General features: G+C 29.3%; 3 protein-coding genes across 11 annotated transcripts in view; 2 read left to right on the top strand and 1 right to left on the bottom strand.

Annotated features, from left to right (window-relative positions):
- Window positions 1-10,096, top strand: part of Rgk3 (Rad, Gem/Kir family member 3) — a 32,409-nt gene extending 22,313 nt beyond the window's left edge. For all 3 annotated transcript variants that reach the window (XM_070311883.1, XM_070311882.1, XM_070311881.1), the window contains exons 5-7: window positions 6,376-6,458; window positions 6,916-7,105; window positions 7,572-10,096. In XM_070311883.1, coding sequence (XP_070167984.1) covers window positions 6,376-6,458; window positions 6,916-7,105; window positions 7,572-7,861 — 563 coding nt within the window. In that variant the 3' untranslated portion in view covers window positions 7,862-10,096. The remainder of the gene's footprint in view (window positions 1-6,375; window positions 6,459-6,915; window positions 7,106-7,571) is intronic.
- A 290-nt stretch (window positions 10,097-10,386) lies between these two features.
- Window positions 10,387-14,058, top strand: LOC138941960 (dynein axonemal light chain 1). 4 transcript variants are annotated; one of them, XM_070311943.1, is made up of 4 exons: window positions 10,387-10,966; window positions 11,363-11,614; window positions 12,615-12,892; window positions 13,046-14,058. In XM_070311943.1, the coding sequence occupies exons 2-4, from the start codon at window positions 11,416-11,418 to the stop codon at window positions 13,199-13,201; spliced, it is 633 nt and encodes a 210-aa protein (XP_070168044.1). In that variant the 5' UTR covers window positions 10,387-10,966; window positions 11,363-11,415; the 3' UTR covers window positions 13,202-14,058. The 4 variants fall into 4 exon arrangements, with proteins under 4 accessions (XP_070168044.1, XP_070168046.1, XP_070168045.1 ...); XM_070311945.1 differs by having other exon boundaries at window positions 10,387-11,054; window positions 12,672-12,892; XM_070311944.1 differs by having other exon boundaries at window positions 10,387-11,054; window positions 12,654-12,892.
- Window positions 13,358-24,666, bottom strand: part of Unc-13-4a (BAI1 associated protein 3) — a 66,516-nt gene continuing 55,207 nt past the window's right edge. Inside the window, exons 17-27 of one of the 4 annotated variants that reach the window (XM_070311937.1) lie at window positions 24,174-24,215; window positions 20,390-20,535; window positions 19,936-20,152; window positions 19,728-19,802; window positions 19,333-19,446; window positions 18,448-18,663; window positions 17,720-17,935; window positions 17,335-17,529; window positions 16,924-17,168; window positions 16,495-16,703; window positions 13,358-16,088 (exon numbers count right to left, since the gene is read on the bottom strand). In XM_070311937.1, the coding sequence (XP_070168038.1) occupies window positions 15,997-16,088; window positions 16,495-16,703; window positions 16,924-17,168; window positions 17,335-17,529; window positions 17,720-17,935; window positions 18,448-18,663; window positions 19,333-19,446; window positions 19,728-19,802; window positions 19,936-20,152; window positions 20,390-20,535; window positions 24,174-24,215 (1,767 nt within the window). In that variant the 3' untranslated portion in view covers window positions 13,358-15,996. Of the gene's footprint in view, window positions 16,089-16,494; window positions 16,704-16,923; window positions 17,169-17,334; window positions 17,530-17,719; window positions 17,936-18,447; window positions 18,664-19,332; window positions 19,447-19,727; window positions 19,803-19,935; window positions 20,153-20,389; window positions 20,536-24,173; window positions 24,216-24,666 lie in introns of those variants that run through there. The other 3 variants (XM_070311938.1, XM_070311940.1, XM_070311941.1) reach the window with 3 other exon arrangements.

The raw sequence follows: 24,666 nt of genomic DNA, 5'->3' as shown, positions 1-24,666 counted from the left end.
CTCAATTCATCTTCATGTGATTATGCACATTTATCGAATCTTGTTGCTACTCGCACATCAAAATCTATTTTCGCGTATTAACCTTAATCATTGCTTTTTTAATATTTTTTAATATTACAATGTAAATTATTTACACAAGAATATAATTTTAAAATAAGAGAATATGTATGTGTGCTTTGTGCGTGCAGCACAATATTCAAAGTTTATTTTGTATCTCAAAGTAGATTTATAAGTACATTTTAATTACCGGAATCAAAATTGTGTTTAGTGTGATAAACATGTATACGGATGCGCGTGTATACGAATTATGTTTGCATTATAATGCAGCTGCATAATGGCCTCATAATAATTCGATGAATCTATCAGTAGCGCGCGTATCTGTGACATTCTATGTAATTAATTTCACTAAACTAATAAATGATCTATAAATATGATATTAATCACTAATAAGCGTTTATGCATTTCTTAAATTAATTGCCATTAATTTGATTTAACTAATGTACGTAATAATATTACTATTATATAAATTATTAAGATTTTAGAACTATATGTTAATTGCTTGTGAATTAATCATAATAAACACATTATTATGTTACCAAAGATATAACAACTTGTGAGTCATAAACGTATTATAATAATTATACAAATAGAGAAAAATGGATAATAAGAGAAAAATTGATAATGGACGCTTATAAATATCATATGTTTACTTTCGTGGATAAAATCAGAGTGTGCGTAAGGTGGGCAATTTGCAAAAGAAAAGTCGGAGTAAAATCAAATGGAAGTTAATTCCACGATTAATTATGCAAAAAGTTTTAAGACAAATGTAAAAGATTCATTAATTACGGAAAGGTCAATTAAACCTTTGTACGAGATGATTAATGGTTGCTACAATTGCGTTCAGGATATTTAATAATAACGTAGAAGAGAAGATATTGTGGTATTTGCTGGAATTTCAACTTTACAAGCTTTAACAAAGAAAAGTATAATTTTAATTAAAAATTAAAATGTTGTTAAAGCGATTAAAGTAGAGTGTAACTACTGCGGGAAATCTTTGAATTGTGAACAATACATTTCTGAAACGATTAATATGTACAATTTGAATAATTATAATATTTAATAAAAAATCGCACTTTTGACTGAGTTCTCTTATCAATTTGCGTGCCTGACACGCTTGCATGTGGTTTTCATATATTGTGTGAAAATTTGTATTTACTCATTTTATTTACTCAGCATATAAAAATCGCAGAGCAGATCAAAAAACAAAATTTTAAAAAATACATATTTAGATTACATGACAAACATTCAAATGCCGTTATATATATTGTTACTTCCATGGTTACTATTTTTCTAGTAAACAAGACAAGCAAATTTTACGAACTTTAGAAGCTTATAATAAAGTTCTAATCCTTTTACTAAACTTAACTTTCTAGACATAGCTGGTGTTATAGGACCTTAATATATGAGAAACTCATTGAATATTCTTTTATACGACAAATAGTTTCACATATAACTTGATATTAAAATCTTTGATATTAAAATTTCAGTTAAAACAGTATCTGTATGACACAGTATAATTAAGAATATCTAGTATTTTTATCGACATATTTTGACAATGATAAATACAATACTTTCTCAGAAATAAAACAAGCAAAAGTGAACGGCATGACGAAAATGGCAAACAGCAGAACGAAAATAGAGACAAAGATAATTTATTACAATTGGGTTCACAATTATTTATTGCACGGTGTACGTGATTCTATTTCAATCATATTCCATATAGCTACGTTTTACGTGAATTAATATTAGCCCCGATTGAGGTTAAATCGAGCGCCCATCAGCCGATGCGAGTAAAAAAAAATTAGGCTGATGTCAAGTTTTGTGCGATAATTTTGCAAATCGAGATCGAGGCCAAGAGGCATACTGAGCAAAAAAAAAAAAAAAAAAGAAGAAGAAGAAAACAGATGCATGGTCTGATCTGAAGAGAAATTTCATTTTTGTCGACCGTCTTTCTCTCTCTTGCTTGTTATAATCTAAAAAAAATATTATAATCAAAACAAATTTTATTTTATATTGAACGATCTAATTGTAAAGATCTGGTGTTTATCTCTTATCAGCAATAATAATATAGTAAAAATAATAAATATTAGTCTTGAATTAAAATACTAAATATTGCAAGAAATTGATACGACAGTTCTCTACTTCTTATTTAAATTATTTTTGTAATAATTAATTAGTATAAAGATTGTTTGACATATGAAATTAGATGCGAGTTTGCCAAATCTCTATGATTTATATTTATGTCATACACAGCTTCATGATCCCTCTACATCATTCAGTCTACATAAAACATTTTGTTTAGAGGAACTTGTGCTTCTCGAATTGCAGCGTGCTGCGTGATTTTGCGTGGAAAAGGGAGCAATGCGCTCGCGTTCGCCTCGAGAGTATGCGAGTCGATGGCGAATACATTTGCCTCGAAAAGCAAGCGAAACGATTTCCACGAAGATATAAAAAAGAAAAGTGCAGGAACAAGCCGCACGGAAATAGCCGCGGTTAATTTTGCGCCCGCTCCATGCTATAAGCGTACATCATAGAGGGTTTGCATCTGTTCATCGTCTCTTCTTCTTCTCGCTTTTCGTTGAGTTTCTTCTCCCAATTCTTCTTTTCTTTCCCTTTCTCGATCTGTTGAGTTTCTTCTCCCAATTTCTTTTTCTTTCCCTTTCTCGATCTCTCTTTTTTAGATATATATTTCTGTGAAAAAATCTTGCTTCTCCAGGAGAGCATGACAGAAATTAATATTACTGCAATATTCATGTATACGGCAAACGTTAATATAGCAACTGGCAGTATGGCATTTTCCAATTTCGTGTAGTTATTACATTATTACAGTATAGTTTAATTTATAACATCTTTACATTAACCTTTAATAAAAATTAATTGTCTGTAATAATTATTCCGTATTAATAATTGTGTTAGGTAGATTACACTTTATTATATATGAAGTTGAATAAATTAACAATTTACATTAATGTTAGATTTCGAAATTCTGATCATTTAATAAGTTATTTAACAAACAGAAAGTTATTAAAATTAAAACAGAAAATATTATTATAATAAATTAATAATTTAAAGCTCCATGTGCGAAATAGTAATGAAATTTGCTGTCGAACAGTTAATAACTTTAAAAATATTAAAATTGATTGTAAATAAAGCTTGCCAGCAAAAAGAGATGTATAGTTATTATCATAAAAATGTAGTTATTTTATATAAATATAATATAAATCGGTATTAAACAGTTATTATTTGTGTAAATTGCGGATTTCAGGTGAAATTTTTTATTGATTGAGCGAGCATTTTATGCAGTTGCAATAATCAAAAAAGTAATTGTAAATTTTTTTAAATGTTTAAAAAATCAATAAAAATTTGTACTCGCAAAAAGAATATTACGATTTCCGTCTGCGCTTGCGTTTTACCGGCTTTCGCGATATTCATTCGCGGTTCAGCGCGATTTTGCAATCCCAAAATGTCAATCCTCTCTTGCTTTCACGATATTCCCGTCACGGCCGTCAATCAGGAACTTGTTCCTGAGCGTTAATCACTTTATATTCCGTACGCACGGTTCTATTAAAATAATTATTGTGAAAAAAATATATTTTTACTTGAAAGCGCAAGGCAGATTTTAAATTGCAACTATCGAAAAACTTGCGTTTAGCAAGATAATATATATATAATAAAAAAAAAAAAAAATTATGTTTATCAATATACATATATAAATATGTATAATTGCTACTTTTTTTATCAAATGTTTTTTAATCGTTTTGCATTATTATTTACCAAAAACTCGTATGTTAAATTTACGGGTGATTTTATAAGTTTTGTATGCAAGATCTACACGCTTTGTCAACCTTTAATTTTATTAATTTTATGAAACTATTGTTTTCTTTTCTCAAAGTTTTCTATATCTCTATAAAAGAAAGGCAGCGAGTGTGCCAATTACCTGATACCATCTTTCTGGTTCGCAAACTTTTGTCGTGCCATGCTTCTTGCTCGAGCATCGAAAGATATGAATGACTTTAGCCTTTTTTCTTTCCGGCGATACTGGATACACGTCTATCAACTCAACTGTGTCTGACCGTTAACCTCCATTTTCTGACAATCGCTAGGCGTATAAAACTCCACGTTACAAATTTACGTCGACAGCCCGAGGAATATTCTATATTTTTCAAAATTTATAGCGGGATGAATGTTGCAGTTTCTACAATGAAAATCCACTGCAATAAATCGCAAATTACAATAGCGTTGAAAGCGGATAAAAATTCAAATCATATATTCCTAAATAATAAATAACTAAAAATTTGAAAAACAATTTCATCTGATTTATATTGTTATTTAAAAATATATGTTTTTGTTACATACATACATACACACAATCATATTTTCTTATACTTTTCATTTGGAAATTGATATACATATTGTATATTATTTGTAATGTAAATAAGTAGAATATTCCATTTGCAGAAAGATTGCGTTTCATGGAATACAAATGCCATATATAGTTTTTTATACATTTTACTATTGGCATATTTCTAAATATTTTATTTATCAAAAGCAACGTATTTCAAATATCAATGTCACAAACATACAGAGGGACAAAAGAGAGGGCCGACGTAATCTTATGCCTCTAACGATAAATGCGTCGACAGCTTCGCTTGTCAAAAGCGTCACCGATTGACTTTAGCCTGCTAACGAAATATCGTCAGTGACGTCAAAGAGTCATTCGTTGTCCTAACTGATATCAAATCCTACAAATGGAAAAGAAAATAGAAGAAATATATATTACTAGAAATTTTTGCAAAGTGCGAATTTATCGTATCAAATTGATGCGAATAAAATAATAATTTATATTTATCAAGTTTTAATTAAAAAGTTATTCATGTTTAAATAATAGATTTATTATTTCATGTATAATGTAATATTTTTTGCAACTTTGAGCATTATTTGCGCAATGGAAATTAAATGATTAATTAAAATTCTTTTACTTAATATACGCTTTTTTTTGATACATGTGTATTTTTAATACTTGTTTGTATATTTTACATAGCTAATGTTTACAGTAGAAAGAGAAACAAACTAGAAAATTTTACGATCAAAAAAGGTAAATGACAATAAATATTTTATGTATACGAAGATATAAAAGCGCGTGCAGAAAAATATGTTAGCATACGAATATGTATTTTTTATACGAATGAGTATCTATATGCGTGTTAATGTGATAGTAAAAAATTACTAGATTTAAAATTTAATAGAATGGCATTTAATTCTTATAGAACAAAAAAGATATTATTATAATACATAATTATACTATATATATATATATATATATATATATATATATATATATATGAGCTCTATCTTTACAAAAGAAAGATAAAACAATTCTTACCTAGTATTTATACAGATATATGTACAGTTTTATGCTGTCCCTTGTTCTACGTTTTTGGCGCCTATGCTTGACAGAAACGTCCATTATTGATGATACCTGTTGACTGCCGCGAATTGCATTTCTAGAGAGCGTTGAATCGAAAAAAAGTCAGTTAGGACAATGACATCCGAATGATTCTCTGACGTCACTGACAATATTTCGTTAGCAGGCTAAAATCAATCGGTGACGCTTCTGACAAGCGAAACCGTAGACGCATTTAGAGACATAAGATTACGTTGGCCCTCTCTTTTGTCATGTGTTCGTGACAACATTTATTCTTCTCTGATGGTAAACATTTATTCTCTCTGGAAACTACCAGTTTATTCGCGGCTTTGATTATTTTTTTATCATTGCCTTTATTTTGAGAGAAAGAGAAAGAAGAGATAAATGAATCGACAAAGCTTATGGTGACTCCTGTTTTTCTTCTTAACCTTCTTTCTCTCGTCCATAAATAAAGTAGCATAATGAAATAAAGATAGTAATCAAAGTGCTTTGTATTCTATAATCAATTTATTATATACAATATTATAATATGCAGAGAAAGAGAGAAAGAGAGAATAGAGAAAAAAGAGAAAAATAAATTTAATTATTTATTTGAAGATTTAATAAAAAAAGAGAGGATTGATTGATATTATACTAAAAAAGCAAGGATTTATATAATTAAATTATTTGTTAAGAAATAAGATGGAACATCTCTGCTATGTTTTATTTTTTAACATTGAGTGGCTTTCTAATTTTTAATAGCAATATTATGTTTGCTATAGCTATTAAACACACACACACACACACACACACCGATGTATATCCTTATCTCTCTTCAGCATTATACGATATTAAAAATATTCTTTTTAAAAGCATTTGGAAATATTTATTATTTTGTATTTTTATTGCAGATGTGCCAAGCGAACAATCCGTTTTTGTAATGCTTAACGGAGAAGAAAGCGAGCTTAAATTTTTAAATATCGCTAATCCAAAGGTGAGAAACCGTCTCTGTATTTACCATACACAAAAGCATACTTAAAATCTAAAAATATAATATCAAAGCAGTAAGAATATCTAAGGACATTTTTGTCACACATACATATATAAATTTAAAAATTAAAGTTAATAACACTGGTTAAGGCTACAATATTATGCTATGAACATAAATATAGATTTATTTATTTATTTTTAAATAAATTAAAAATTACAATATTAATCAAAAGAAATAAAAAAAAAATAATAAAATAAAGGATGGAATTAAATCAAATTAATAGACAGAAAGAAAAATTTTTATAGTATATTAGCATTTTTTAGATCTTAACTAAGAACGATTTTAAATAAATTTTCCATTTTATTTCCTAAGACAGACAAATATAAACAGACACTTTAGAATTTCTTTTTTTTAATTCGATTTTTAACTCTGATTCGATCCGATAAATTTGATTTTGCAGACCGAATTGGAAAAAATGCCGTTGCCGGATGCTTTTGTTGTAATGTTTTCGGTGATCGACAAGGCTTCCTTTCAAAGAGCCGAGGAATATCTCGCTCGACTTCACGATCAAGATCTTCTTCGTGGCAGACCGGCTATTCTGGTCGGAAACAAGGTCGATTTGGTTCGTTCTAGAGTGGTTTCGCCTCAGGGTGAGAAGCGCCTTTCTTTTTTACACGTACTTTTTTTCATGGTTTGACGTTTTTGTGATATTTTATAAAATCGAACGTTCGGTTAACATGACACAGTACCTCGACTAAGATAAAAATAAGATGACCGTTTATCCGTGAAGCTTATATCTATTTTAACTATTTTTATTTCTTTTATCAGTCTCTCTCTCTCTCTCTCTCTCTCCCTTATATATTTATTATAAAATAAAATTTATTATTATTAAAATTAAATTCTACAATAAATTCAATAAAGATGAAATTCTATTTTAATTCTACTTTGTTTATGTTGTATCTTATCTGTAAACAAAATATCGTTTTTTTTTAATCATTTAATTCAATACACGAAGCTATTTTAAATTATCCGTATTAGAAATATGGGATACTATTTTAGATTACTTTCCTATTTCAACTGTAATTTTTTGATCCTAAAATGGATTGTGCTCTATAGACGGGAAATGTTTGGCCTGCACCTATCGCGCGAAATTCATTGAAGTATCGGTGGGCATTAATCACAACGTCGACGAGCTATTGGTCGGCATACTCAATCAGATTCGTTTGAAAGTGGTCCAAGGAAACCAGGAACACCGAAACAGTGGTGGCGGTAGCGAAGGCAGCGGCCACTGGTACAAATCCAGAGGTGTCGTTCGCGCCAGCATGAAAGCCAGACAAATGTTGACCTGGCTCTTCGGCAAAGAGGATAGTAAGTTTAAGAATTGCGAGAATCTTCATGTACTTTAAATTACAGCGATAAGAAATTGCAATCGAATTGTCCGATTTCTGTTTTATTAGTACGTAAATACGACGCTAAATATGACTTCTTGAACTTTCTTCTCGAAGGAAATTCTATTAAAATTCAAAAACGCGTCAAGGAAGCTAATGTAAGAATTGTGAGAATGTAGTCTGAATGTATAAAACAAATATGTCTAATTTAAGATTCTGAATCAAATGTGAAATCTTCACAATAGCATACGAGAATATTTTGTTATTCTGTAGGAAGAACAAACGGTCCGAGGACCAAAATGGGTATCTAATTATCGGATGAACAAAGTTTATAAAATATAAAAAAAATTTTATCATACATTTTTCGCTCGCGCGCGTTAGTATTCTAACGAAAAATAATCTATAATGAGCAAAAAAGGTACTTACCATATTATCGCGTCGCTGAAACTAATAGCTCTTAATAATGCGATCAAAAGTTCAAATCAATCATGATGATAAGAAAGAATTAAACTGGACCATGGCGTGAACTAGAATCACCACTAAGTTTACAATCCTATTATATAATAAGACCAATTACACATACTTAATCTTTATATTTATTACGTACGTGTATATATACAAAAATCTCTTACGTGTACACGTATATCTGCAAACAAGCATATTCTATATAAATATACACACCTGTGTATCCTTAATCTCTCGTTGACAATTGTCGATTCTATCACATGACGACATTATGTTGTTGCAAATAAAATAGCGCTGCTATTCTTGCATTGTCAAATTGACTTGTATCGCGAGTGTCATTAGTTTCTCGTGTTCCAATGGACTTCCTATGCAATGACTTTCGTTATTGCGCTGCGGCCAACTTTGTGCTCTACATGCGAATAAAATTTTATACAGAAAAGTTACTTTTTTTTTGTCATTTAACATTTTTATATATACTTATTACAGTTAAGAAAGACATTTAGTGTATAAAAATTAACTACTCTATGTTAAACTAAAATAAATTTGTTATGTTATTGATAGAGTAAATCTATACATTGTAATAAGGTTCTTATAATATCACTTGTATTACAAAGTAGACGTTTGATTGCGTATTTTGATATGAAAGATGTGTTGAGAATTATATGATAAAAGTCCATATCAAATAACTTTTAATTAGTAATTTGTGTACGAGGTCTGTTTCTATCAATTCCTTAGTCAAATATTTTATTAATTACATTATTTATATGTGAATTATTTTGTACTCAGTATTGATATAGCAAATAATATGTAATTCAATAATGTAGCATTTTGTGTGCAACATTATGTCACAGCGGAGATGAAATTTGTCGTGTTTTGTGTTTTACTCGCGCGTTTCGCGGGAAAGAACGGAGAGTACTATGTGTAGTAACATGTGTAAACTGTAGATTTCTGAAAAGAAATATCCTTTTTGAATCTTTAAAAAGAGAGAGGATGAGGGTGAAGAATATCTATAAAAGCTATCTATTTTCTGCGATCTCCATGCCTGTATATCCGAATTATATTGTGAATGTAACATAAAATCAGAATGGCGTTTATATGACGAGAACAATGCATCAACGATGCGCAACTTTGCTCTTCTTATGTGTGAATATTTCATCGTCCTTTGACTATACTTATACGAGAAATTAACCTTTCGGATTACAATAGCAAATTGTAATAGGCTTCCTTTCTCTCGTTATACAAAAACATTTTGAATGATTAAGCGCAAATTGTGACAAATATGCTGTGTGAATCATGAAGTTAAGTATTTATCCCTAGATGTCTCTTAACGAGAAACCAAAGATTCTTATCAAGTGCCTTTGCGTATTTTTGTAATTTAAGCTAACTTGGTGTAAGCCCCGTGAGTATCGTACTGTATATATATAATCTATTATTATACATATTATATTACGGATATACTTATTTGTTGTTGATTCATCATGTTATCTGCGAGATCGCGCCGCATCATATACTTGGTGAGCGTAACTTTTCTTTCGAACTATATAAATTTTATTTTAAATTTCTATTTGAAAGCTCATTAAAAAATAAATATATAAGTATATGAAGTGACAAGCAATTACTTCCAGATTTTGCAATTAAAGTTACGCCGCCGAATAAATTTCCTCGTTCATGCCATTAGCATTCTTGAAAGCTGTGGATGTAATTTACTATTAAAATTGTCATTGTGTCTGTTCGCTGTAATATGTGACGTGACAATACTGCCAGTCCTTTGATTAATAAAATGCTGAAAATGAGAAAAATTCTGCTGCTACAATTTGATATCATGATATAAGTAAGAATTTCGAAAATTCTATTTGCTTAATTCTGGTATGTAAACATTTTCACATGATACATGTGAAATGTACCATGAACATTTATGTAATATGATAATTATGCTATTCATATAATCAACAATGCGTGCGTTCATTAATATGTAAATTTATAGATCCACATCAGTTTGTTAATTTGAACTGTGGATTAATTAGCAAGTTCTGCGATTAATTTTTGTCTTGATTCTTGCAGCTTTTTTTTTTTTTTAAATAAAACATTTAAACAGAGGGAGAGAAATAAAAATAATTAAATTAGAATCAAATTATTAAAATCAAGGGAAAAATCTCAGAAAATTTATCGATACAATGAAAAATAACAGCTATATATAAATCAGCATAAACTCTCAATTATTTTCACAATTATTATTACCATTACTTCTTCAACGATGCGAAAAAATTAACGGACCTCATCGCTTATCGAACACTTCCGCCATGCATTTTTTTTTTGAATGCTTGTTTGTTTTTTTTTCCCGAGCTAATATCTATCATAAGTCGTTGCTATTGCGACATTTTGTTAATAAATACTCGCGCCAGACGCATGCGTTTTACACATTGATTATTTTACCTGGTGCCACATATTGTCAGTCTCTAGTCATGGCAGATTGCCATGCGACTAAGGAAAACAAGTTTTTCGTAACCTCGAATGTACATTTATGAATGTGATCAACGTTGGAACATGGGGCTTGTGTACTTAAGAAATCCATAAAGAATACATCCGCCAAGTGCATCGAATTGGCCGTGAGTTTTTATCAAAGGTGTATAATGCTCTTATTTACAGTTTAACATAAAAGTATGTAAAATTGAAGATCTCTAACGTCGCCTTATTTATATCATTATATATATATGTATATACATACACATATACACACACACATTAGGTAAGAATTTAAATGTAGTGATGAAATAACAGGAGAAATTAAACTTGGAATATTTGGAATATTTTACAGCATATTTATTATTATAATTATTGTTACAATACTGCTTTAATTAATAATGCAGTTAAAACAGTAACGGAATATTTTAATATTTATATTAGTAATTAATTATGTTTTTGTATTTATGCGTTAGAACATGATTGATTTTTTTTATATTATTATTTATTACGTATTAATATATTATCACATATATAGAAAATATTTTTAATATATTAAGCGATTATTACGTGCATACAAAATATATATTTTAGATATTTTTTGGAAATTTTATTGATGTCCGGAAGTTATATGATCACATTTATCTATGGCATCTGGAAAACCAACAACGTGCAAAGAAGCTATACGGCGATGGGAAGAAGAGAATGAGCAGGAAGCAGCTACGGCGACAGAAGTAACTTTAAGTTTTCAGTGGCCACCAATAGAAAAGATGGATAATGCATTAACAGTTTTAGCCAATTGTGAGAAACTTTCCCTCTCGACCAATATGATTGAAAAAATTGCAGGTAAAAAAAAAATGTGTTGCACTTTTCTTTGTTAAAAAATATATGCATATATATATAATTTGTTTTTTACTTGTCATTTTTAAGAAATAATTATACGATAGTAACCGTAAATTGTGGAACCATAAAAAATAATTTTTATATGTTAATGTAATATTACAATAAATATGATTTAATATACATAATTTTATTTTCTATTATTGTATTTTAGTATATTATATATTGTATAAAAGAATTATTATTTCTTAAATTATTGCAGTTTTAAATCAAGTTATAATTTTTTTTATTATTTAATACATTTCTAAAAAGTGACATATATCTTTCTCTAGAATTATTCGAAGATGATGTGTAATGCATAAGTATTATACAAAAACGAAAAATTTTTGGAATTATTTTTTTTCATCTTGCTGTTATCTTGCATCGATTAATTCAACGATTATTCATGAATTTATTTGATTTATGTAAATTTCGATATTTTACGTGTCTCATCAGCATGATGTGTACTCGAATTTGTGTCAATTGCCAGATGTACAATATAATGCATGCATCTAACAAGCGGGTGACTATCTCAGTAGCATGATGCAATTACAATGCGAATATGATTATAAATGTCATTGTACGAATAGAGGCGTGCGAGGCGTGCGTTAATACCTTCAATTATTGTCATCAATTTACTTGTTAGAGACAATTAATGTCGCTGTCCATTACAATCTGTCGCAATTTCGAGCGATGATTATTCGATCGTTTAAAACATTCTTCACATTAAATATATGTTTTTGCAATATTATTACATTAAATTTTTAATTTTATTTTTAAATCTATGTATACATTTTTTAATATTTTATTGGTCATTGTTACAATATAATTTAAACGATATTCAATATACTGATGTAGATTATAATAACTTTTATTATTAAAAGTAAGAATTATAAATTAACAGAAATAACTCTCAATATAAATATTTAAATTAGTTTTCCAAATACGTTATGTTTTGTTTTTCTAGGAATTGGCAATTTAAAAAATTTAAAGATTTTATCGTTAGGTCGTAATTTAATCAAAGGTTTCGCCGGTTTCGAAGCTCTGGGTGATACTTTAGTAGAAATTTGGGTTTCTTACAATTATATCGAGAAAATGAAGGGCATTCAAGCAATGAGAAATCTTCGTGTACTCTATATGTCCAATAATTTGGTGCGAGAGTGGAACGAGTTCGCTAGACTACAAGAACTTCCAAATCTTCGGGATCTAGTTTTTGTCGGCAATCCATTGTATGAAAGTAACGAGGTATTATCCCGTTAATATATTCTTCAGTAAATATCGTAAAACAAAATTTATTTGTATATAATATTATTTATAATTTCTTAAAAATAATGATAAGTTATTTGGATTTTAAATTTTTAAAAAAGAAGAGAAGAAAAAGACTACGTTCTTTTTTAGATCGAGCAATGGAGAATCGAGGTTGCGCGGCGTTTACCAAATTTGGAAAAACTCGACGGTGAACCCATAATACGAACAGAAGAAAATCCAATCTCGATTCAATCAGCCAAGACTGACAATCCATCGCATGGTTTGCTTGAACAAGAATCTGGTTAAGTTTTTGATACAGAATATTTTATCTATTTTTTACATTTCTCTTATATCTGTTATAAATATTTTATTAATAGATTTATCTTTATTATCATGTCATTAACATCTCTTAATTAATAATATAAATTTGCAATCAGAGAAGATTATTAAAATACACTCAGATGTACATTTATATTAATTTATTCGTCTCACAATACAAGACAGATCGTATATACGTTTCGGTGATTGAAAAAGGTTGAAAAAGCAAATACAGTAGAGTTCGATCGAATTCGATGCACGAAATATATCGAGGATTAGACAGACGAATCTTCGAGAGTTGCTCTTCGTTATCATTTGTTTCTTTTTTTTGTCTGTTCTCTTTTGTCATACAAGGCATGCGAAATATTGAAATGTCATAGACATATGTTTATAGATCTGTTTTTTATAGCTGAACTGATTACACTAATCAAAGTTTATCTTTCTCCTTACAATGTGGAGAGAAAAAAATAAACTCTCAATTAATGCCATTAGCGCAGCTAGTTCAACTATAAACAATAGACCTTATGTGAGATGTGTTACGCAGGACGTTCGTTTGTATAATTATTGTATTTTTTTTTCGTGTAATTACGTAATAAAGTGCGTTCACGCGCGCGTGAGATACGTGCATTAGAAAAATTGACATATGTGTGCGCGTTGGGCTGAATTCTTTTTTATTTGCCTTTCCGCTCCATTTTTTGATTTCGGTTCTTAATAAGATTGATTTGTCTGCGTTGCCAATTTTATTCCACATCGATGATATATAATAATATTAATTTAAATTTATGTGATGAATGTTTCTTACATAAATATACATTATTTGATCTCACTCAATTTAAATTATTTATAAAGGTTACTACATACAAATAAAAATTCATTGAAATTGCTTGGGATATTTGATGAGACAAGCACAATATTCTTATTATAATTCGGTTCCTTTTATACTTTAAACGTAATTAAAATTTGGCTCAATGAGCAAATTAAAAAAATTGCGTTTGGAGAAATTAATATATTAGCTTTCGTTTTTTTTAAATAGTGTAATATTTTATTCAATTATTACGGGCGCCATGTACTTTAACGAGTTAGTCACGAAGAATTCGTCAACTTTGCGTCGAAAAGTTGAAAAGTCTATACAAAATAAAACAAAGAATAAAATGAATAGAAAAATCTTGTACTGAGAATAATGTGCACAAATTTTTGAATCAAAATTGCCCTAAATTTTTAATGATTAGTCTGAAAACAAATTTTGTAACATTCTTGAATTTTGTTTTCTTTTTCGACGCTGAAGAGATTGTATAGTAAAATATCTGAGAGAAGAGCTTCTGTTTTCGTCGCACAAGCAGTATGTTCATCAACAAGAAAAGTCATCATTAGTCCTTCAGGAGATACATTGTAGAATTATGTCGATGGTGAAAAGATAGAAAGAAGCTTTAGCCAATGACTAAGAATAAGAAAAATATCATATATCGATCCTCTCGGTTCAATCCGTGCCGTCGAAACGACACCAAGGCGGCGCGGCTGAGGGGAGGAAAATACATTTTCAAATTATTAAAAAAAAAATATATATATATATATAGAGGATTTTAAATTATTAGAAAATATATTAGAACAATTTTATTCTAGTTTGATTAACAAATACACATAAATAAAAATATTTTTTTAGAGAGAAAGATATATTAAACTTTGATGTGTCTTTAATTTTATATTATTGACGATATATTTTATTTATGTTTAATAATTTGATTGGTGCAATCAATATCTTAAGCTAGGTAGTAATGCCATTATTCGTTGTGTCAAGTTTGCATTGCTCAAAGAAAAGAGAAATTTATGCGATTTAATTTATTTCATATACACATATATCTCTCTTAATTTAAGAGAATAATAAAGAGATTCAAAGTATTCATTGTATTTTCCTCCCAGCTTTGTCGTGAATCAAGTTTGCATAACCAAAATAGAAATCTCCATATGAGCAGTCTCGATGACTTTCTTTTTTATATAAGCTGCTTGCGAAAATAATTCGATTAAAAAAAAATCATCATATACTCTTATAGTATTTCTATCATGAAAATTTCAATTTTTGTTCGCAATTGACACTCGACAAACGAAAGCGAAGTCGCTCTTCCATAAACGGAAGTCTCGTTTCTTTTTTTGAATGATAGGAACACTGCTGTTTGTTTCTCAAAAAATCACTTGTAAATACACGCGAGTACTTAAATATCCACGCGGGCCTTTCTGTATAAAATATAAAACAAGAAATTTTGCGATTGCTCCGGTGTCGAGCCCGACGAGACGGCTTTTAAACATTTATCTTTAGCTATACGTCACATTGACGTATTTTACGATTTTCGTGTGCTGCACGCTTTGCTTCTCTACGCCTTTCCTTTGACACAAAAATAGTTCTGATATATTTTTCTTGATCCTCTTCTTCGAGTCTTTCTTTTTTTTCTTTCTTTTTTTTTTCTTTTAAACCAACACTGATTATATTCACAATTTACACTGAAATAGATCTGACGGATCTTTAGGATAAAGATTGGTAAAAAGATAGGCAGAGAAAGATAGAGAGTGCTGGAGAAAAAGAGAAAGAGAGAGAGAGAGAAAGAGAGACAGAGAAAGAGAGAAAGAGAGAGAGAAAGAGTGAGAATCGACGATATACCGTAAGGATGGATTTAGTTCTCTCCTTTTTTTCTCTTCGATCTTCTCATTGACTCTTAATTTTAGTATACAAGTCTTGATGGCGATTGCAATACCGCAAATTTCTTTTTTTCTTTCCTCAGCACGTAATGTTCTTACGCGGCGAATCGTTGTTTCTGCTTCTTCACAAAGTCGAGAGCCATTTTATCACCGACTCGAGTTTCTAGAATTTGAAGAATCGGATGATCTAGAAATAAAAAACGGAGTTACTTTGTAAGGGAAGCAGAAATGAAGCAGAAAGTATAATGTGAAAAATATAAGTAAAGAAGATATTGGCATATACATATATTTAAATAATATTATTATAATATATATTTTTCAATAAAACGTTTAAATATATTATTACATTTTCAATTATTAAAAAAGAATTTAATTTTTAAATATTTAATCAAAACATTTTAATATAAGATTATATATTTAGGATAATTTTTATTTTTACATATTCTTTATATATTATAAATCTATAAATAAATCCTATAAAGTATTGAATTTTTATATTTATAAATTTGGAAATTTATCAATATATTATTAATTTAAAGAGCCAAAAATTATAAATTTCATTGTTCGTAGAGCTCGACTAGTTTGTGACTCACTCCGATTTTTCTGGTGCATAAGTGGTAATTCCTGGTGCTTGAGGCCATGGAAATTATCTATGCTAGTGTTCGTATCGGCAACGCCAGGAATGGTACCAAGCCCCAAGAAAGCCTCACCCGCAAAATCATTTGCTGTGAGAACATCGTGATCCATCACCGTGAAAAGAATCATCGCGTTAGGATCACGACACTGCTCCACGTGTACCGAACTTAAAATAAAAAAAAAAAGTATACGTATGCATCAAAATTAAATATCTTTTCGATTTTTCGTCGATTATCTCATATGAAATAGATGATAAGATAAATATGTTACATGAGAATATCAAAAGTTTTAATTAACAAACTTTTTTTGAATATGTTACTTTTAGAGTGAAAGAGAAGATCAAATGTAACGACAAGAGAGTGTGATGCGTAATGTATTATACTTACAATTCAAAACACTCGTCAAACATGGGATTTAGAGTCCTCTTTTTGACATTAGTCTGCTGCTCGGCGCAATGCTCGAACATTCGTCGTGGTAGCAATTCGATTATAACGAAAGGATCGCTGAATCCATTTGGATCTAACGGTATGACATCTCTGGCGTTTATTACTTCAACGCAAAGAGAATCGTGATTTAAATAAGCTCGCACCGTTAGAACTCCATATTCACAGATAGTTGTGTTATATTGGTCCTAAAAAAAATGAACGTATAAACATTTCTACGTATACTTGCGAAAAATGTTGAAAAGCAAATTAATTTTTCGTAAACATATATTCAAAAAATTAAAAAATTAATTATACTTGTTTCATTAATTAATATTTTCAATATCTCGTATATGTATATATGGTATATTATACCTGAAGACGTTGATAATAAAATCGATCGATCAAGAAAGTCGTGTCCATTTTATGATATTGAAGACGTTCCTCTGCATTCATGAAACTTTGACGACGTAATACTTCTAAAGGCAAGCCCTTATCGTCAGCGTTAAAAAATTTCACTAATAAATCAAGTGCCTCATGCAATCTTTCGTAAAACATCACTGGTTTATCCTGCAAATAACAATTTTTAACGCTATTTTTTTTATTGTCATTTATAATTTAAATTATTCACAAGTATGTAAATTCAGAGATTTTAACTGTCGTTCAGATTGTCGAAATATTTTTATTAATTTTTTATTATCTAATTTTATTATATATAAAAAAAAAGGTTTATATACAATTATGATAGAAGCATAATTACCTCGGCATTTCCATCCATTTGGCTGCCTAATTCGCTAAGTATTACTTCCCAAATATCTTGCAGAATGCGATTGAAATTCGCAGAGAGTAGAGCTGAATTGAGTGCTACCAAGTGAACATCTAGATATTCGACGAGAGGTGCTATCGCTTCTGTAGTCGGTAAACTATCGGGGGACCAAGCCAAGTGAAACATTGCCTTCTTTAAAGGTGGTCTCATCTATAAGTGAGATAAAATAAAAAGGAAAAAATTACTTTAAATATCAAAAAGTTCTTAGGCTTTAAAAAATATAGTGGTTTTCATTTCTTCATTATAAATATATGTATTTCCCCCCTCTCTCTCATGCTATACCAATAACTATTATTAAATAAACGTGATAATTGCATAACTTTTTAATATGAGTCTGCTAACATCTAATCATCTATTGTAATATAGTCGTAATTTTGTTACGATAATAATAGTGTTAGAGATATATTTAAACTAAGAATAAAATTACACTGCACTGATATGATGATCTATTGAAAAAAGTAATGAATTATTGATTTAAATCGCGATAGTAGGATAATTATATATAGAATGTACGTATATAGAATGTATGATAGAGTCTCAAACTATAAAATAAAAATTGCATTGCTTCGGAAAATCCAATTTAAAACTTAACCATAACAATTTTGATACTTCTTCATTTATATAATATTGTATTTATATTAAATTTTTTTTCTTTTTTGTACCTTTGCTCCGATTCTCGAAACTATCTGATTGATGAAGAGCAACATTTGTTCAGGAGTTTGTTCCAGCGGTGTCATTAAGGCATTCCGCCATTGCATTCGAGCAGATTCGCCTGCTTGATTCTCCAAAGCCGTCAAAACTTGTTCTACCCGAAGTTCTTCGCCCAGGGTCAACAACCATCTTCTCACATATTCGAGACCATTGATAGCTACGCACATCTGAAAATAAAATATAATATATATATATATATATATATATATATATATATATATATATATATATACTATATATCAGTTAATAGTTAATTGTAAGTGCTAATAATTGACTATATCGCCGTTACGTTTGGCGCGCACAAGCGCACATAATATTGTATTATTATAGATTTTTCACTATGAGTTTTGAATCACTCTAAAAAATAGAAGAACAAGAAATACAAAAATTCTTGTAAATTTTTAACTCTATTTTAAGAACCAATAATTAGATGTAATAATAGATAATTATAATAAAAATAATTAATAATAATTAAAAAATAATGCATACTTACATCTTCTTTTTTTATATTATATGTGTACAAGTATGTGTGTACGTATATATTGTATATATATGCATAAATTGATTGTAAATATAAATTTATATTTTTATATACTATTTTATTTGTTATAGTCTTTATATATATGTATATTATTTGTACATAGAAAATAATGTGCCTTTATATCTTTTTTTATATTGTATAAGGTAATGTATTAGGAAAAATATTTACTTGCGCTGCACGTATCGCTTGTCATGCAAAATTGTAATTGCATCTGACTGCATTTGCTTAGGAAAATTATTTTGCAAAGCGTGGAATGCGCTATACTATCTATGTACTAAAGCGAAGCAATCTCTACCTGAGCGATTACCTCATCTGTGGTTTTATACGGTGTATGTTCTTCATAATATCCGCTATCCGCCAACTTCTGATGTGTTATCTCTGCATAGTAAGCCGCAGAACTGCAAATTGCCTATAGCAGATTTATAAGTTTACTATATTGCAAATATATAATTATATTGTATATTTTTAATTATTATATCATTTATTTTTGTATTAAAAAAATCTTTGAAAGAAAAATTTTATAAAAGTAAAATTTCACAAATTTATTAAAATATTTCGGTATATATATATATATATATATAATTTAAAGTATATTGCAAAATTATAGAAAATTTTATACACAATATTTCTGTCAGGAAAATTATAGGCGATATAAATATGTTAAAATTGTTAAAAAAAATTGTTACTTACATCGACCACTTTTAGCGTAAAATTATAAGATCCTGGTAGATCTGGCCAGGCCAATTTCTTCCAGAATTCTTTAATCTTTGAGATTAGAAAAAGATATATAATTATTAATGTATTATCTTTACAACAGAATTATAATTTTATTTATTATCGTTATAATATTACTGCAATTGTTTATGCATATAAATAAAAAAGATTTGACAAAAAGTACCTGATAAAAGCACGCAACGGCATCGATTGCCGATGTGCAATGTTTGACGAAATATTCTCCAGTGCAGATCCGGTCGAGTTCCGCCGCTCTTCGTATTCTTTGAACTGCTTTGAGCTTCGCCAGATCAAGCCATTTGTCGACAGCTGGTCTGAACCATTCATAATATTTGCAGATCGCCAAAGTTTTATGGTCCGATTGTGGTAAGTTCTCCTTCATGCTGAAAGCAACGAGTTTTATATTCGATCATACTTTGTATCAAATTTTACGCTTCTTTTTAACACAAAGTACGTGTATGCAATGTAAAAATAAATTTCTTATATTAAAATTTTTTTATATTAAAATAATTGCATATTATAAATATTATATAAACATTATAAACATTATACACATTTATTTTAAAAGATAATGTATTATTAATGAATATTACTACAGAGATGCATTAAAAGAGATTTACTTTACGAAATCTTGAAGTGCCAAATAAAGCTCGAATATTGGCGTTCCTATCTCAGCGCCGGGTGGTAGAACATATTCCTCATCTCTATTTTGACCGTGCAGCTGAAGACAGGCAGTAGTGACTCTTGCACCAAGCTCGTTATGCATCTATGAAATTAATCGTTTTAATTATGCGCGAACTCCTCGATAGTACAAACAGAAGCACAAGCGAAGAAAATTTATTACTTCTGTCATATTTAAGCCATTGTGTTATAGTTCGCGCCGCAATAATTTTAAAGCATTTTACCCAAGTTTGCAAGAACTTTTTAATACTTTACTAGCTAATTAAGAAGCTATTATAAGTTCAATGTAGTCCTCGAGAAGAGAAATAAAAATGGAATTTTTATTAGAAATTGATACATGCCTAAAATTACTACGTGTATAATCGTGTATAATGTTGTTCATACACAACCTAATATTTTATTGAAATTTTTGGCTATAAATTAAACATTTGTAAAATAATCTTTTACCTATATTAAATATTTAATTATAATTCTTTTTATTTTTTATATTAATATTTTTCATTTGTAATATTTTTTAAACATGATGTCACATTGAATTTACTTTCATAAATATATAATACAATAATATGCGATGGACTTTAAAACAATCTCCTGTATAAAATATTTTTGTTACTTTAGTAAAATTTTACCTTAAATTTATTAAAAGAATTGTGTGTGATACCGTACTTTTATATATCTATAATTATCAAATTATGAACATATCTGAGGAAATTCAAAATAATAGCAAGAAGCTACGATATTTTGATATAAACTGCATATTTTTTTGGCATGAAAACCAAAAGAAGAACAATATTCTTTTGGTAGAAAAGTATTTATCTTGACGTGTAATGCATTAGAATGTGTTTAAAATTAAATTTCGCTTCGATGAAACTGATTTTATGCGTTGCCACGCATAGTACTTTATACATCGTAATAGTTTATTAGATCACGCGTGCGTCGCTTAAACACCGTCGCGTGTACTCTAACGGATTTGCCGACTCGGTAAAATTTATATGCAAAGCTATTAAAGTTCAATCTCGTGTGTAATTGTCGCCGTAATGTACGAGTCGCCGATTTGTGCAACGCTATGGGATTTTACTCGAGAGAGGTCTCGAGAGTCGTGCCGGATGTCAACTTCGATGATGTAGTTAGCAGGGATAAACGGGAGTTGTGCTCGCACACGCAGCAAGCAGTCTTGCATTACAAAACTTTTCGAGTATCTGTACGATAAACTGTTTGCAGAGAAGAGCACTAGTCAAGATATGCATCGGATGCATCAGAAAGTTTTAAGTATCTCCGCGCAACATATCCGTGTGCAATTTGCCCGAGAGGGTTGTCATAATTAATTTCCAGCTTGAAAACTGGCGCGTTGTTCGGCGAAACAAATGAGCAAAAGGGCATAATTTCATTAAAAGTTTGTTTAAAAGCTTAATTAATTAAATTTGTTTTAGCTTGATGCGATCGAATTTATTTCTCAAGATAAGATAAACAGACGTGATTTTGAATCGATAGAAATCGCTTCTCGATCAAGTTCTTTGAGTTTGAAATTTTCCGCTGTAGGACTAAACGAATTTAACTCCAGTTTGTTGCAGAACTTTTGCAAGAGACTGAAATTTTGCGTGACATCTACGATCGAAATTTAATCAGAATTCGCAAGAGATGTCGAAATTTGAGGTGTGCAAGGTCATTCTTAAAAATGCAAAGGATACGTAAATCACGCATCTTTGATATTCTTTTTCTATTTTATAAGAAATAGATTATTTTTTTAAAATTTATTTTATATACGAAGACACTTTTATTTTTAATACGATAGATTGATTAAATTCTTTTATATTTCTTTATATAATAGTTCCGGATTTATGTTAATATTGATAAGAAATAATCGGTGGGGGGAAAAAAATCTCTAATTTTTAATCTAAGAATATGTGTTTTTGATTAAAATATATCGAAATAAATAAATTATTTTTTATTTAATAATTAATTAAATTCTATTTAAATTTGATATTTTTATATATGATAATTATACTGCTAATTGATGTAAATGTCGAAGCAATTAGTACAAAAATAATAAAAAAAAATTTAGTCACTACTTGATTTTAAAAATTATCTACATGTATACGATTTCTCAGAAATAAATTTTGGCAATTTATTTATCCATTTTTCAAAAAACGATGAGCAAGTACAAATGCGTTTCTCGTGATATTCGTATATCATGATATATCGTATATTTTAATACATTTTATGTAAAATCCTTTTTACATGAAATGTATTAAAATATTACGAGTCAATTATAAATAATTTTCTCTTGATAGTTTAAATTTTATTTAAATCAAACATATATGTATTTTAGTAATAAAGAAGAGAAATGCTGCGATGTAAAAAATTTAATCATTTGCTGATAAATTTATTCTATTAACATAAGATCAAGGTGCTCTGTATATTCGAATGCTTTAAACTTTCAAAGTATTGCCTCGAAGCAATTTTATACAGATTTCAGCAAATTCTTACTACTACAGTTTCTCACAATAATTACAAATAATTTATTAAATTCGTTTTTCGCAATTTTGCATTGCGCGCAGCTTTTGGACAATCACGAGGCATAACGAGAAATATACTTGTACCTGTGGTTAAAGCTAAATGTACAAAGGCAAATGAGCGGGGCGTCATTTGCTGAACTGGCGAGCGCATGCAATTAGTACGCGTCAAGTGCAACTGTGTACCGCTAGATGCATGCAACGCGTGCGATAGTCTTTACTCGCAATGGGAATTATTATGTTGCAAAAGAAACATGCAGCAACGGCGGAAAATAAAGAATCGTTGAACGGTGAATAGCACGAGGCAATAGTGGGCATCGACATTTTCATAAATCCAGTAAATGCGATTATAATGCGGAAGGAACTGGACATTGACTCGTATACAATGAATGAACAGAGAAGCGCAATTATTCTATCGTTGACGGTAAAACGTCACTAAAACGCGTATTTGTCATCATCGGCCCAGATACTCCAGATACACACACATAATGTGTGAGAGAGCTTTATAAAATATATTATAATATCTGTAAAAAAAAATATAAGTAATACCACTTCGAATTACTTTGATAGGCACACTATTGCCCGTTTTGTGCAGTTTGCGAATATTCTTTTTTGCGAATATTGATATGTGTGCAGTTGAGAATGTGTGCTATTCTCCTCGTGTTGAGAAACTATTGTATAACAAAGTCTCAAGTACTATAGAATCGCGAGCTTGGATCACCAATCAAAATAGATTATAATTGTTTTGAAAAATTAAGGTGTGTATAAGGTGTACATCTGTACATAATAATACATATAATAAAATATATATTAAACAATTTACTAAACCGATCTTCTATCTCTTTCCTAGACTGTTTTTCTCTTTAACTGTATACTCATATATAGTTTCTTCTACTTTTATTATTTATTTTTTCTACAAAATAAATTGTAGCATAGTTATACGACGTATTATAGTAATTATAGCTATACTGTGTGAAAAGTTAATTATTTATTGACGATATTACTATAATATAGTAATTAATTTATCACTTTTTAATGAGTATGCAGATAAAAATATGACGTACATACGACAATTTCAACAGCTTTTACATTATGCGAGAAATTTGAAATAAAGAGAAAAAGAAATAAAAAAAAGGGTAACAAAGAGAGATAAAAGGAGAGATAGAGAAAGAGAGAGTTTAATATTTTGTGGTGCCGATGAAAAAAATACCTCGGAAGTGTTCTCCATGTGTTTCGCCACGTGTTCCGCCAGCTATGGACAAACATCTCGTGTACAATAAAATCGCGCTGACCTGATGGACATTTATAATTCGTTGTCGTTCAATACGCTTTCTCTTAACCTAGCCCTTTCAGGTCACTGCGACTTGTTTATTTACAGCGTGTCCGGCGCAACATTATCATAATTTTCATTGCTTTACGATTTATGCCTTTATCTTTTTCGGTAGTACCTATTTTTTATAACGTAACAATTAATTAATTTATGTATTGCCATCCGTGTATTTTTATATAAAGATACGTATATTATAAATTTACTTGGGACACTCTATATATAAACAATAAAATGTATTGTCATTTCAATGCACGGACGTCGACCGGATTTATCTATAAGTAAATAACAATTTGATAAATTAAATAGTAAGTTGAAGAACTAGAAATTTAATCGAATTTAATTTGTTGCAACCACAATCTAATTACGAATGCAA

This window comes from Polyergus mexicanus, unplaced genomic scaffold, assembly GCF_030449975.1.
Source record: "Polyergus mexicanus isolate NDT 795.1 unplaced genomic scaffold, iyPolMexi1.0 SCAF_21, whole genome shotgun sequence".
In the NCBI taxonomy this organism is placed as follows: Eukaryota; Metazoa; Arthropoda; class Insecta; order Hymenoptera; family Formicidae; genus Polyergus; species Polyergus mexicanus.
The sequence above is the reverse complement of the archived record's forward strand: the minus strand, read 5'-3'. Positions and strand labels throughout refer to the sequence as shown.

Excerpts from the sequence above, each read along its gene's own strand:
- LOC138941960 (XM_070311943.1), top strand. The coding sequence starts at position 11,416 with ATGGCATCTGGAAAACCAACAACGTGCAAAGAAGCTATACGGCGATGG. Across the intron at positions 11,615-12,614 it reads TATGATTGAAAAAATTGCAG|GAATTGGCAATTTAAAAAAT; the intron begins GTAAAAAAAAAA and ends TTGTTTTTCTAG. Across the intron at positions 12,893-13,045 it reads CATTGTATGAAAGTAACGAG|ATCGAGCAATGGAGAATCGA; the intron begins GTATTATCCCGT and ends GTTCTTTTTTAG.